Source organism: Lampetra planeri, chromosome 3, assembly GCF_965212315.1.
Source record: "Lampetra planeri chromosome 3, kcLamPlan1.2.h2, whole genome shotgun sequence".
In the NCBI taxonomy this organism is placed as follows: domain Eukaryota; kingdom Metazoa; phylum Chordata; class Hyperoartia; order Petromyzontiformes; family Petromyzontidae; genus Lampetra; species Lampetra planeri.
The window spans coordinates 25,077,621-25,093,303 of NC_136109.1; the positions used below are offsets into that span (position 1 = coordinate 25,077,621).

Genomic DNA, 15,683 nt, shown 5'->3' on the forward strand with positions numbered 1-15,683 from the left:
TTCGTTCACATTTTACGTAATGAGTCCACGAAAGTAAACTTTTTATTTTACCAGGTAAGGCCCACTTAGCTATATAGATTTTTTTCACAAGTGACCTGGCCACAAATGATAGCTCAAGTGGCTTATCAACTGGGATTTATAGCAGCCAAATGTGGAAGGAAAAACCGCAGGACCCGGATAAAAATCCACACAACCATCCCCGCCAGAACATGCAAACTCCAAATACACAGGCGCCAGGGTCGGGATCGAACCCACGACCTCGTGTATGCCAGGCGAGATAGTTAACATCTCGCCACCATGGCGTCCAAATGGGCCTGAGGCAGAGGTCGCAAACGGGTTTTAATTCCTTACCCGTACCCGGCCGCACCGGGTACGGGTAGCCGGGTATCGGGTAGGGTACGGGTATCGGGTACCCGGTTGCGACCTCTGGCCCGAGGTTGCATGCACGCGGAGCGCCCACCTCGCGGATCTCCAAGCTGCGGTTGGTGAGCTGCGTCTCGAGCCCGTGCGTCTTGTCCAGCAGTGTGCGGTGCTCCTTGCGGAGCTGAGCCAGTTCCGCCTGCAGAAGGCTGTTGTCGTCGTGCAGGGCCTGATGCACGCCAGCCAAAGCCACGACAGAGACAGACCGCATCGTAGCAGCCGATCGTCAGACCGTTTTCCCAAGCACTTTGAACTATGTATGTTGAACTTCTTTCGCACCGTACGTAGCAAACCATGCTAATCGGAGGTGCAATTTGCAAGGTTATCACGTAACGTTACATATGACGACATGGTTTATGGACATGCTGTATAGCACATGTAGAGAGAGGCCAGAGAGACAGAGTTGGGGGAGGGGGGCCTGATGATAATTACATTTTTATATTTTGTGATGACCCCTTTGTATGTCTTTTACGGTTTTTACAGGATTGCTATTGACCTTTTATCACAATTTCTGTGTGTTTTACCACAGTCACCTTTTGACAAGGGATGGTGAGGGCTCAATGGGCTCTCACCTGGCTTTATATCAATTACACGAATGAACACATTAATTAATAACCTCCTCTCTCACACAACGCATAATCCAATTGTCCACCACTTCCCTCTCTCCCATGATGATCCACAACATCTTTCCGACACGCTTCCAGGCTGTGTCCAAAACTGAATATTCAGTACACACAGTGTGTGTGTGTGAATAATACTAGTCTAAGTACACAAACGAATGAAAATTGGTGAACCGAAGTTCCCAGCATGTGCAGCGAAACGTCAGACATTGTGCCAAACTTCGATTCAAAGCTTTCGTGACTGCAGGGATTCATCTTCTTGGTTCTTTCGGTAAAGTCACGTAGAAGGGAAATAATAAAATAATACAATTTTAACATAATAAAATAATTCTCACGACGTTTCGGAGGCAACACAAGCTTCCGTCTTCAGGTGGAACCGTCACAGCACGATAGCTGCATCAAGTAAGAGAAATTCCAAGAAAACAGTCCTTCTATATATACTGGTTGACTTTACCGAAAGAACCAAGAAGATCGTGCCAAACAACGTGCAGTACAACCCAACAACACATTGGAGAGCTTTACAGAACTGTGAAAAACCTACGCAGCCATACATGATGAATCTGTTACCTGAAGGGACTGTCGTTCGGCAGCCAGCGGGGTGTAGAAAGCCCCGGACGTGTTCCCCGACATCGGGGAGCTAAAGCTGACGTTTTCGCTGCCGGGTGACGACAAACTGCTGCCGATACTCTGAAAACAACACAAACACACGCAAACCAATTCAGCCCACAAGCTCTTAACATAGAGTGCCCACATCCGGCTTTAAGAGGTTTTTCAAACACTTCTTCCGCTTCACTATTTACATTGTGTTGGGGGTGCAGAGGTGGTCAACACCCTGCGCCACGAACCCTACGGTCTGAGTTTGATTTCCGGCGACAGGCAAACGTCAATGAGCAGTGACATCTGAACCCGTCCCCACCCCCAGGCCTCGTCACCAATCCGCACTGACCAGCATGGTGAAGTATGATTAATGACGGGTGTGATGTGGGGTGGCCTTCATTCATCAGTGGATTGACCAACAGCTGTAAACTATTATTCTCCGTCGTTCTCTCTCTTCTCGTCAGTTGTTAGACTTTGGCTGACGAGGAGGCTGGTCAAATTTCTCCCACCTCTTCCTTTCTCTAGTCATTGTGATTGCTTCCTGTAGGCCTCTGTTTTTCTCTTTTAAGTCCTCCTTCATGCCTTCAATTCACGGTCTGTGTGGATGTCCAATATTATCATTACTAATATAAGATTATTACAGTGTGTGCACTTATTTCTGTCACATGTGTGTATAGATGTAAGTTTAACTTCTTTCGCTCCGTACAAAGCCAACCGCGCTAATCGGAGGTGCGGGGGAAGGACACAATTCTAAACTTAAAAAAGCATTTCTAAAGCAATTCGTTTTCAATCTAGATTTAAAAGCGCATAGCTCCAGCGGCTTCCTGATTTTGGAAGAGTGTTCCAGACGGCCGCAGAAGCGCCTCTGAAAGCGTGTGATGCAATGACCGATTTTGTTCAATGCCCAGCCAAAAGCCACTGCTGCGAGAATGACCGGAATTCGTGTGATGATGGTGTATGCTCCTTGACGAAATCAGCAAGCTATTGTGGTTCATTTGTGGGAAGCATTTTGTGTGTGATGATTGCAACCTTATAATGCATTCATTCGGCGAATGTAAAACTCGAGTGCGGTCCACCCTCTCATGCATTAACCTGGGCTGAACTGAGGGACGGTGGAGGAGCAGGGGCTTTCCGCTTCTTGCCAGGGTCATTCCGGTCCTTCCCTGTGGCCTGCACGGCAGCGGAGGGTTAAACACCACAGCCCGGCACAGACCGCTCGGCTCTACTGGTGATGATGTCGCGCTGCTGTTGTTCGCGATGAGGCGGGGGTGGGCGACGGTCATGGGACTTGAGAATTTGAGATGAAGCCGGATGAGAGGGGAACGACTCACTATTGCCCTCCGACCGTGATTTCAGGTTGCACCGCGCGCTGTATGAACTAGAGTGCGTGGAGTGGAACGTCAGACATCATGCCCAACAACATGTGGTTCGACCGGAAAACGCATCGGGAGAGCTATACAGAACAGCCTCTAAAAGCTAGCAGAAGCAGGCGTTCTATTATATATGATGCTATTATAACCATTACAATTTTTTTTTTTATCTGTGCTAGAATATGTTTCAATATTACATTGCCTTTACATCAATAATTAAGGTTTATGAGCAGGAATGGTGAAGTCACAAGCGTTTTCTCACCTGCACAGCTTTAACGTTGTACTTCTCCCCTGTTAAAAAAGAAATCAGTATTAAATGACCACCAACTCTACAAGGCAGCTGCATGGGCACTCTGAATACCGATCCCAATGGTGTTGACGTCTTGGCAGTGCAGTACATTGCCAGAACTTCAGCATAATTCAGCTGCAGTCGAGTTTGATTTTCATCATTCACCACCAGAGGGCCCTCTTGGCTCAACATTAGGTTCTTATTTTATTCCAGTGGTTGTTATTCTCCCCAAAACTGGCACCATCTTGAGGGGTAGCTATGCATTATTCAAAATAATAATCTCACAATTTATCAGGAGAGCCTCACTGTTTGTAAGAACTCATTCTGAGGAGCCCTGTTTGGGATAGTTGGCCAATTCTTTCCTTGAGTATTTTTGCATTTAGCAAAAAAACGAATGCTACATGTGAAGAAAAGAACACTAAAACTCAAGCAGACTTCCTGGATTGTTATTCTGACTTTCTCTCCTGATGATACTTGACGACATAGTTTCTAACGAAACGTAACATGTACCTGCTACATTTATTTAGTTTGTGAAAAAAATGTTTTTACTTATCAGTGAACCGAAACAACAACAATAATTGGCACGCTTGCGTGCGCACGACACTTTTAATTTGTCGTGCGGTGTCGGTCGGTCGTTGGAAGGGGTCTGAACGAGAAACATTTTTGCCGGCCGAATCGGGAACCCTGCTTTTGTGAGGACGCACCGGGGTGGTCGTGTGCGGCGGCGGGGACAGCGGGGAAGCCGGCGGCGCCCTGCAGCAGCGCCAGCATGTCCGGGTGCCCCGACAGCTTGGCATGGTGGAGCGCGTCGTGGCCCCGCGAGTCGGTGGCGCGCGTGTCCGCGCCCTTCCGCAGCAGCACCTCGGCGGCGTCGCAGCTCGCGTGCTCGCACGCCACCATCAGCGGGGTCCTGGGCGCACGTGGCAGAAGCCATGTAAATGAAGATTTCCCCCCCCCCCCACCTCGTCCCTCTCAGTGTAATGATAATGATAATGACTGATTAACTAACTTACAATTTTTTTTACCAGGTAAGGCCCACTGAGCTATATAGCTCTTTTCAAAAACAATTTAACCACAAATGATAGCTCAACGAAGTAGCTTATCATGTGAACATTTATAGCAGTCAAATACTCTAAACGCATGTTTCTACAGGTGGAGGGAAACACCAGAGAAAAATTACACGCAAACAAGGGGAAAATATTAAAACTCCAAATATACAGGTTTTAGGTTCAGGATTGAACCAACAAACTCTTGTATACCAGGCGAGGTAGTTAACATCTTGCCACCACGGCTTAAGTTCATAGACACAGGGGCAGGGAACATTTTATCCCTACCGAGCGGCGACTATGAATTTAGAATAATATTGATGCACACAACTCAGCATTACCCATTAACGCGAAATATAATGTGCGTGCCAATTGAGTAAATCGCAGAAGTGACCAAGCGCACTAACATTATAAACACAGTATGTTGCCTGGTCGAAAATATTCCTTCCGAGCACACAATAAGTGCAGCTAAGATTCTAACAGTACTGGTTCAGATTCCAGTTGCCGTTGATGCGATCCAGGACTCAGAAATTAACTCAGATTGCTGGGATCATAGCATCGTGCGTTCACCCCTACAACATTGCTCCCCACATATGCAAACGTACGCACACACACACACACACACGTGTTCGTAAATACAAGATCATCGCACAAGCACACAAACAGGCATAGGTTATTCAATAGTGCAAATTCAGCATTACATTGACTTCAATAAGCTGCCAATTCTGCCTGTCAGACCGATGTGTCAAAGTTCGTCCCACATTACGAAATACCACCATTGTCACTCTCCAGAAAAAATGTGCTAATTAGTCACGCACAAAGACACAGGCAATCCGTTACAGCACAGGAAATTCGTTTTGAATTTTGGACAGCAAAATTGAAGCCAAATGTCCAATTATGACAGCGAGGATAAAGCTCATTTGGTAGAGCAGCAGGGATCTCAATAATAATAACATTGTGAGATCACACTGAAAATATAAAACCTAATCACCGTGATAATTATCCCTGCCTTCCAACATAACAATTACACAGGCCAACATTTCAAGCGCCGACTTATTCTAAGCATTCTCTCTGCTGCTCCGATGAAGAGCCGTTAAAAGTCAAAACGTTAGCTTGCTAAATGTCGTTCCGTCACCATATAGACCGTTCGCAAGAAGGTGAATGGCGGCTTGGTAGTCGGTGGACGAGACTCGAGACAGATTGGCTGGCAAATCAGGCAGCATGCCCCTAGCAGTATGACCACCGCAGAGATGGCACAATGAGAAATCAATCATGCGCGGGAGCAAGATGTATTGCAACATCGTCGCGGGAACACGAAAGATGGTGGCGTCGTGAAGAGGCGGCCTTCATCCAGCAGTGCAAAGGACATGGCTGCTGATTATGTACATTGAACTTTTTTCGCACCGTACATAGCCAACCGTGCTAATCGGAGATGCGGGGGAAGGACAAACCAAACACCAAAAGAAAATACAAAAAGCATGATGATGACGACAGGACAGCATTAATTACGATGATAGAGGGGGACTTTTTTTAATCAATCTGTTCATATGTCACTCTCACAAAGATCCCTTAAGCTTCGGGCAAAGAAGGTCAGGCAGGCCCGCCCGCCCACGCACTTGTTGTGGTTGTCGCGTCCGTTGACCTCGGCGCCGCACTCTATGAGGTGGCTGCACACTTCGGGATGGCACATGCGGGCGGCCAGCGCCAGCGGAGTACAGCCATCCTTTGCAGGGGGGTCGAGAGGGTAGGGTAGAGTTGGGGGGGGGCGCAGAGAGGGTAAACCACCAGTGAGGCCTTTCAACGGAATGTATATATTGTATGTTGAACTTCTTTCTCACCGTACATAGGCAACCGTGCTAAATCGGAGGTGCGGTTAAAAAAATATGCAGTCAATTTTCTCACAACAAATTAAATGTCACGAATGTACTGTGGAAGCAATAAGGTGTATCTATTAATTAGATCTTTTACTGGATAACTGCCTGAATTAAAAAATATATAAACGCCCGAGGTTTCCTTAAGGTGCCCCGCCAAGCAGTGTGACAATGCGTAGATTTGTCGATCGAAATCGGTTGTTAAGTTCAAAAGTTAGTCGGGCACGCGCAAGAACCAGCTACTTTATACGATGCTCTTCATCCACAGATTATACACGTGTGAGATTGAACAAATGGGACAGAAACAAGCGAGAAAGACAGAACAAAGGAGAAAGAAAGAAAACGAGTAAGACAGAACAAAGGAGGGGGGGGGTACAAACGAGGCAGATGACACCACCCATTGTGTCATCTATACTGTACAATCTGGAATGAAAATTCATTTCTTTTCAACTGATATTTGTGTATAGTTTGTTGTCCTTCCCCCGCACCTCCGATTAACACAGTTGGCTGCGTACGGTGAAAAATAAGTTGAACATACATACTTACACAGTGTTCAGATGGTAACAAATTAGACGTACAGAATAGATGATACCATAGAGGCCGACTGTACAGACTACAAATGAGAAGCACAAATGAGATCGTACGAACGAGATATATATATATCAATAACAGCATCAAATGGTGACACTGAATTGTGTCAATTCATCAAAGGGATGAGGAATAAATTGTGAGATTGCCTCGTCCATTCACCAGTGTCGCTAAAGTGCAAGTTACGCACCGAGTTTGTGCCTCATGGAGAGGAAATGGATGCAGTTTAATGAGGCTGATATTGAATACCTACGAGTCGTTCTACGAGCTTTGCATTATTAAAGCGTACAACCTGTTTCAATGTTGCTCAACAGCCACGAGCCATTAAAATGGAATACATCCTTACAATCAATGATGCATGTCAATGTGTGCCTGTCAGGCCGCAAGGGTTATAATTACAATTGTGATAACCTGATAGCCTGACACATCAGTACGCGTCAACGTTGTGTTGCCCGAGTTTATAAAATTCCCAGCCGACAATCGGGAAACGGTGAAGCGATCGTGAAGCAAAAGCTAACACACTTTCGCATTAATATTTCACGTCTTTGACGTCGACCGTAAAACCACCGTAGGTGCGAAAGCTCGCGTGCAAACGTGTTGAAGTGGATAGCGTGCGCCGCATGGTGAACGTACTGCATCCTGGGAATTAACGGGAGCCTTGTAGTCGCACAGGAGCTGCACAGAGGCAACGTCGCCATGTATGGCTAACGGGGGAAGGCAGAAGCACAACACAAGAGGCGTTATTGGTAACGGCACGTTTCATCCAATCCATCATCTTACGAGCGCATTGCAAAAATCGCACAATATCCTTGCTCGGCGCGCCATGGGTGAACGAAACTGATCGCAGAGTTTTAACCAAGTTCAGCTTCGAGTATGTTGTCCACTCACACATGAGAGTATGGCAATATCGCATGAGAAAAAAACATGCTGCTGCTCAGGAAGTCAAAGGGAATGGTGGCGTAAAGAAATTGGAAAAAAAATACGTGAAGTCCGGCTCTTTGCGCTGCTAATTAAAGTGGTGCAGCTGGAAGCCTTATGAACAGTCAAATTCCCACGCAGCTACTCCTGCCAAACTAGGGCCTGGGGCTGCCATCTGCAGCTTCTGAATGGATTTGAGGCCTCCTGAATAGGTGCACACACACACACTCCCTATTTTCATCCGCTCCACACACCCCTCGCTCGGGCTCTGTTCAAGCTCCCAAACAATTGGGCCGTTCATCGGCATCGCTGAGCAACAGAGGGGCGACGGGCGGGAGGGTGCGCATGGGGCGGGGGGGGGATGGAAGGATTATTGTGCTGTTAATTTGCACAATGGCCACTACGGCTTGTACCCCACCATGGCCACCTCCCCATTAACTCAACCGCAAATCAATTGCGCACAAAGCGGCCAGTCGCCTGTGAACGTGTCCTCGCTACACGCGACACGTAAAACACGTAAGCCGAACGCGGTCAACTAAAAAAAAAATGCTCGCAATCCGGACGACTCAATGTTTGTTTTTTTTGACACCGACATCCCACCCACCGCCTTCCATCTCCATTCAAATTGGTTCCTTTTGCTAATTTGCTAATCTGTGCATCTTTAATTGAATTGTTTTTCCTCTGTGCCCATAAACATCAGTGCTTTTTCAGAGAAAAGGGATTAGTGTTGCTTCTCCGCGGCCAGGAAATGGTGTGGCCACGAACCAAAATGTAAATCCTTTGGATTAGGGCTGGGAGGAGGCTTGCTTCCATAACCCCAGCTGGAGTCAGATAACACGGCATCAACAAGCAGGGTTTATTCTGAGTGAGTGAGTAAAGAGAAATGTTTCGCTCGCCCATAGCGCCACGTGAATGGCCGTGCACAGCCAAAGCTGTGGGGGGGGGGGTGGGGGGGCTTTGGGAAACTGCTCACGGAGCATTCGACACAAATATTCGTAGGTTTTTTCGGTAAAGTCACGTAGGTAAAAAATAAAAATTAATAAAAGTAAAATAAAATAAAAATAAAATACAAAAATTAAAATCACGACGTTTCGGAGGCAACACAAGCTTCCGTCTTCAGGTGGAACCGACACAAAGCCCATTCATGCTGCTCACCTGCATAGTGCAGAGCTGTGCGCCCGGCTTGGTCCAAAATGCTTACGGGGCTTTTGTACTGTGGAAACAAGTTAGAAAACTTAAAATTTCGATTTAAAGCTTTCGTGACTGCAGGGATTCATCTTCTTGGTTCTTTCGGTAAAGTCACGTAGAAGAGAAATAATAAAATAAAAAAAATAAAACATAATAATTATTTTATTATGTTTTAAAAATAAAACATAATAAAATAATTATCATGTTTTAAAAATAAAACATAATAAAATAATTATCATGTTTTATTTGTATTATTTTATTATTTCTCTTCTACGTGACTTTACCGAAAGAACCAAGAATAAGTCAGAAAACATCAAGAACGTGTCAGCCAGATCATTCCTTCAGCGGGTATGTGGCGTTCCACACTGGGGGTGGTTTCAAAGGCAGGGGTGGATGGATGGGTGGATGGATGGGTGGGTGGCTGAGTAAGTGAGATGGCGAGCGGGTGAGTTGGGCGACTGGGTGGCAGAGTCAGTGACTAGATGGGCGAGTCAGTGAGATGGTGAGTGGAAGGGTGAGCGAGCGTTGAGAATGTTTTAATTTTATGAGATTTACATTTAAGGGGGAAATATACAAAAAACCAGATAAATATTTGAATACTATTTGTATTTTACCAGTTAAGGCCCACGGAGCGATACGGTTCTTTTTCAGAAGTAATCTGGCCACAAATGATAGCTCAACGAAGTGGCTTATCACGTGGAAATGTATAGCATACATATGTAGAAAACACAGCCGTGTATTCTTACAAGCACCGCACATATGGCACGCTGCCATCTCAAGGGGCAACCGTAACTAAACTCAATAATGCGCTGTGCTCTTTTGTTCATAGTCTAATATATTTTGTACCTATTTTAGTACACACTGGTCCAACCAAAGGAAGATTGCTTATGTATTCTGCACATGGTATCAACTTTGCACTTGACACAGTGCCCTTGCAGTGCACTCGGATACAAAACATATCCGCGCAGAGGCACGAAACAATCCCACAATATTGTCTACCAAAGCAGGAGCGGTCATTATTTGTGTTTTTGTGTTATGGTATAAAACGTATTCTGTGCACGTGTCCGCGTGACTTGGGCGCCCATCGGCGGTTTACAACTGCAACACATGGTGCTTGCCTGCAGGAGATGCCTCATGCATTGGCTTTGACCATTTTTCGCCGCCAGATGCAATGCGGTGCGACCTGGAAATAAACGCATCATATTACAGGCGGAGGGTTGGAGTTGATTGTTTTCAGTCTTTATTTTATTTTTTAAAACAGAAGCCTTTGTTATATGTTTTTAATTTTATATTTAACATCACAGGGGGATACAAACATGGTGTTAATGGCCAGCACATCGGGCTTGCGATCTTGGAGGAGGTCGTCAGTTCAATTTGATCTCCTGGAGCAGTGTGGGTAAGCCCAGCTCTTCCAAGACATCTCGCCAATGTAGAAGAGTTAGCCAAGATACCCTAGAGAGGGCCTCTCTATGGAGCTCTTTCTTAGTGGAGGCCCTTTCCGCCAGCAGCGGCGTGAGCAAGACATAAGCAGGGCTGCACCTTTACCTTTTAACATTGCTCCCAAAATATATATTAACTTAAACATTGTTCAATGTCGTGACATGTCACAGTTAATGGAAGCGGAGTTAATGTATCAAAGGAATGAAAGAAAACAAAATTTCCTCTCCCACGAGCAACCCCATGCACATTTTCTTTAGTGGGTTGTTTTGAAAACTTGTAACAGATAACAAGTGAACTCAGGATATCGATGGGCAGCAGATTACATAAACAGTGAATTAAGGACGGGAAATCGTTAAAGATTCCATTTGCTGGTATAATAAATCTTTACAAGCTTGCCAAACTACACAAAGTGAACTACTTTAATTTTCATCTCCGTCAGAGGGACTGCACACAAGCTCACCAGACCCATCAGTGGCCCCAGCGTCCGCCCCGTTTGACAGAAAGATATCCAGCAATTCATCATAGCCCTTCGCGGCAGCCAAGTGGAAACTACACGCACGCACGCACACATAAAAAAACATTATTATCCATCACCATCAAAACGCTGTCATATACTTCAACTCGGGACACTGAATTTGCAGTTCTCGAGGAGAGGAGCACCAGGAAAGCACACAAATTTCAGACTTGTAGACGTTATACCGCCAACTTACACGTGTTGCGTCGTTCTGGCCAACAGCTAAAAGCGTTACTTTTACATGACCGAGGCCTTCCGAAACACGTTCGTTTGCATCTAGAGTAAAAGTGCCATTAATAACAGTTCATACGTGTTTATTTGCCCACAGGTACATTCATGAAATATTCATGATGATAATTATAGGGGGGCTTCTGATAAACGCTCTACCTCCTCCCTCTTCTGCTCTATTTAAAAAAAACAAAAAATGTCAGGCTTTTAAAGATAGACAACGTCTGCCTTCTCAACCCTGTATTTAGCTCCGGGCTGGTCCTAAGTCTGGCCCCTTCTATTAGGGGGGCCCAAAACGAAGTGACATCGTAAACAGCAGAATGCTCGGTCACAGAGGACGTCGCTTGGATGATAACAAACAACTGTTTGTCGATCTATCGGCTGAAAATCGATTCTTACGCTCGCAGTGTATGGCTTGGTTATCGTGCGACGTGAGAGCGGTTTATTTACGACTCATATGCAAACGCCATCCAATTAGGATAATGGCGCCGACAAGACTGTACAAAGGAGACATAGAAAAATGTGAAACACTACAAAGTAGGCAGTAAATATTCGACAAAAAGGAACCGTTTATTGAATTTAATTGCAACCCCCGCATCGTGACAATGAATAGAATCACTATGAGTAATCTGGCAGGGGGGATATTTACATGCTTCGAAAACTGCAGCATGCAAAGCACAATCGTTCGGATGATTTATGTACAGAAAACAGGTCAGAGGATAGCAGCAGCATTTGCCTTTGTACTATGATCTGGAAACAGTTAATAAAATGCCCACTGATTATTATAAAAAAAATGTTTAAAAGCCTCGATACAAAACACAGAGAGGTTGTGCAACCATTATGCGAAAGAAAAAAAATACGCTAAGCGGCGAGAAAGAAACCTATTACGTTTTTATTGCCAAGTTTGAGTCCACTCAAACGGCCTTTCTCACGAACGGTTATATTTTTCAGGCCCCCCCCCCCCCATTTTTTTCAAGCAACCCAAAATTCCAGAAAGACCACAAATATCAACACCATCAACAGTCAGCACCTGACCCCATCTGTCTGGTGCACACGTACAGTGCGTCAGCGTTCTTTCTCGGAAATGCGCAGACAGTGGGCTCCAACGCCCTAGAAACTTATTCAGCTGAAAGGCTTTCAGCGCAAATGTTTTCCCCCAGCCAGTTATACAGTATTTTATTAGCTTTCCTAACCCATCGTACGATTTAAAGTGTAAAACTTCCTTCTGATAAACGTGGATTCCTTCCTGGATTTGAAAGTTCCACGTTGTATAGCACCACGTGTACGTTTTCGCGGTCGTGCTGCACAGCTAGTTCTATGTCATGTTCTTGGTTCTTTCGGTAAAGTCACGTAGTAGGAAAATAATAAAAATAAAACAATAAAATTCTCACGACGTTTCGATTGCAACACAAGCAATCGTCATCAGGTGTGAAAACCATAGCAAGACCATTTTAAAAACTGTATAACTGGCCGGGGGAAAAATTTAAAAACATTTCTTGCTGTGGTTTTCACACCTGATGATGATTGCTTGTGTTGCAATCGAAACGTCGTGATAATTGTATTGTTTTATTTGTATTATTTTAGTATTTCCCTTCTACGTGACTTTATCGAAAGAACCAAGAATATGAATCCCTGCAGTCACGAAAGCTTTAAATCGAAATTTAGTTCTACGTCGTGTTTTTTGAGATGTGTACTGCGTATTGTTCAGTATCAAGTGCGACAATTCAGTGTCATGTCCAAACATGCTGGAAACTTTTTTTTTTAGGAACTCATATCTGGAGAAAAACGTCAGACATAATTCCAAATAACACAACAAGTTAATTATTATTATGGTTCTTTACCCAGTAAAAGCCACAATGAGTCTCAATGCTATTTTTCAGGAGGGTCCTGCCAAGTTGTTCGCAGGAGGCCAAAAGCAATGGGAAGGAAAATGTTCTGCATTGGTATGTTTCGCCAGTACCACTGATATTGTGCGTTTGTCTCTTTATATATGGCAGGAAACTGGAGAACCCGGAGAAAACCCATGCATAAGAGGGGAAAGAACATACAAACTCAAAACATAGAAAGGCACCCAAGTCAGGAATTGAACCGAGGCTCTTCTTGTGCTACTACTGCGCCATCATGCCGCGGTACAACCTGAAAACACTTTGGCGACCTCATTCGCCGTTGTACCCTCCAAAGGGTAACGTTAGTGGCTCCAGAAAAGTTAGCGCCCTGCCATATTAAGGGCGCCATGGGAGATTGCCCTGCCATTGGGAGGGGACCACCACCAGGAGATGGAACAGAGCTCACTCACGCCGACTGTCCCTCCGCGTCGAGCTTCGTGGAAGAGACACCCTTCTTCTGCAGAGTGGAGGACACGCGCTCGGCGTCCCGGCTGTCCACGGCATGCAAAAGGCGATCGTCGTACTTGTTCCATTCCTAGCGAGGACATGAGGCATGACGAGTGAGCACGGGGCATAGGAACACAACTGTGACGATTCGTTACACGCGTGTCACCGCCCTCCACGGCCTGGGGAAAAAGCCACGTACGGTCATGCAGCGTTCGGAATCCAGGCTAATGTGAGCATTGTATAAAACCGTCAGACGGGAGGCTGGTAGGGCCTGGTTGTCAGCAGACTTGTCACAAATAATATTTTGAAAATATAAAGTGACGAAATACAGGCGCATCTCAAGAAGTTGGGATTCTGCCATATTATAATTATTAGCAGACTGTACTTATAAATTATATATTTTTGTAATATTACTCTTGATTACCCAGGAAAGACTCGCAGAGCTTCAACTAATTTTGGAAGGGTCCTGCCAAGTTTTGGCAGTAGGGGGAGAAATGTTGCTTTGTGTGATCCTAATTGAGTAATTTGCAGGTCTTTTTTTTTAGCAGTGGGATGTTTGGCCAGCACCAGTTTAATTAGATGATTTGTTTTTAGCTTTGGGAGGAAAATGCTAAACCTGAAGGAAACCCATGCAGAACACGGGGAGAACATTCAAACTCGACACAAAAAGGCACCAGAGTGAAGAGTCGAACCCAGGACAATCTTGATGTGAGGAACAAGTATTTCCACTGCATCACTCTGACTGACACCCACTTTCAATCCAGAGGTCACCGTTGTTAAATACCCAGTGCGGCAGATAATATCACGGCCAGGTTTCTTAAAGTCCCCCCAAGTATAAATGGGCACACCAGTTTCTTAATCAGCAGGAAACTTGGCCGTGATACTCCAAGACGTCCAGCCAACGTGGATTAGGCCAAAAATATAATCTAAAGCTTTTTCTAGTGAAGGGCCTTCCGCCAGAAAGTGAGCAAAAAAATCGCAGAGCTGCGCCTTTATCTTTAACTCAAGACGCTGCACAAGGCAGCTATATATAAAAATACTCTTTGGTTCTTTCGGTAAAGTCACGTAGGTAGAATAAATAATAGATCACGACGTTTCGGTTGCAACGCAAGCAATCGTCATCATCCTGCAGTCACGAAAGCTTCAAATCAAGATATATATAGTTGACACAAACTACAAGGAAATAAAGATAGCCCGTTTGCATGGAAATTATACAGACATATTTAATATGCACATATTTACCTGGATTAATTTTTACGTAATTAACAAAGATATTAGTAATTACTCTCTTCTGAAAATTGGACTATCAAAAACACATGTGCTATCCGTTGTAAGATTTAGCAACTGTTTTGCCAATTTCAAAATCCAAATCCCCAGACGATGCCCCAAGTATTCCTTTGCAGTAGAGAGCATGTCATTGGCATTTGAGGTTTCTACTGCAGAGAAGCACTCACAATTTATCAACTGCAGCGCCACACAGCTCCTGATAAGTCATCAACGCACATCCAGCTGTGATTGCAGCGTGAACACATAACCTGAGTTTGCAAAAGATTAATGTTTATGACACTCCACGACAAAACATCAAGATGCATGCTAGGTCATTTTATATATCCGTTGTTTGACGTTTATAAATGTTATGTTGCACTTCTGCCAAATGTAGAACACACACACACACAGACACAACAGGAAGCCACTCGGTTGGTTAATTTAGTGGCACCGAGCTTAGGGGTGCCAGATTCCGAAACCGTGGTGCTCAAATAGGACGGGATGCTGATGGATGGACGTGACCGAAGTGTTATGCAGGTTCAGCCCATGCTCAGTCTTGGGCTGTGAGCAACCGTTATTTATGAACATGGCGTTCTCTTCAAAAAAAAATCAGAGGCGGCGAGCCCGAGAGAAAAAAAACACACAATCTAAAACTTGGCGCACATTTTTCAGCCTGCGCCAGAGTCAATTTAACGAATGCCACCGCTGTAGTTTCATGCCACCAGTATTACAACCATAAGCACAAATCGTGAAGCATTGCATTGCTTTCCATGGCAGTGACATTTGCTTCCAATGTTTAGTTTTCCTGATAATACATTTTATTGTAAACTCGAGGCAGAAATCCAAAGAAAACCGACAGGGCGCAATCATCAAAGAGCTTAGTCTTATGAAGGGTACTTCAGCTCAGCTTCTGTTATGATGTTAAGCTTCTTAAAAGTGTATAAGGTTATTAGAGAAATGAAACTTTGGCTCAACGTAGACAGATTTCCAGTCTG

At 44.9% G+C, this 15,683-nt stretch overlaps 1 protein-coding gene across 4 annotated transcripts in view; it reads right to left on the reverse strand.

The window, feature by feature from the left end:
• Positions 1 to 15,683, reverse strand: part of UACA (uveal autoantigen with coiled-coil domains and ankyrin repeats) — a 77,730-nt gene that overhangs the window by 12,390 nt on the left and 49,657 nt on the right. For 3 of the 4 annotated variants that reach the window (XM_078624816.1, XM_078624817.1, XM_078592451.1), the window contains 11 exons: positions 13,386 to 13,510; positions 10,808 to 10,896; positions 10,026 to 10,090; positions 8,875 to 8,932; positions 7,435 to 7,505; positions 5,959 to 6,065; positions 4,001 to 4,206; positions 3,270 to 3,298; positions 2,730 to 2,807; positions 1,608 to 1,727; positions 461 to 589 (listed from right to left, as the gene is read on the reverse strand). In XM_078624816.1, coding sequence (XP_078480942.1) covers positions 461 to 589; positions 1,608 to 1,727; positions 2,730 to 2,807; positions 3,270 to 3,298; positions 4,001 to 4,206; positions 5,959 to 6,065; positions 7,435 to 7,505; positions 8,875 to 8,932; positions 10,026 to 10,090; positions 10,808 to 10,896; positions 13,386 to 13,510 — 1,077 coding nt within the window. The remainder of the gene's footprint in view (positions 1 to 460; positions 590 to 1,607; positions 1,728 to 2,729; positions 2,808 to 3,269; positions 3,299 to 4,000; positions 4,207 to 5,958; positions 6,066 to 7,434; positions 7,506 to 8,874; positions 8,933 to 10,025; positions 10,091 to 10,807; positions 10,897 to 13,385; positions 13,511 to 15,683) is intronic. The other variant, XM_078624818.1, reaches the window with a different exon arrangement.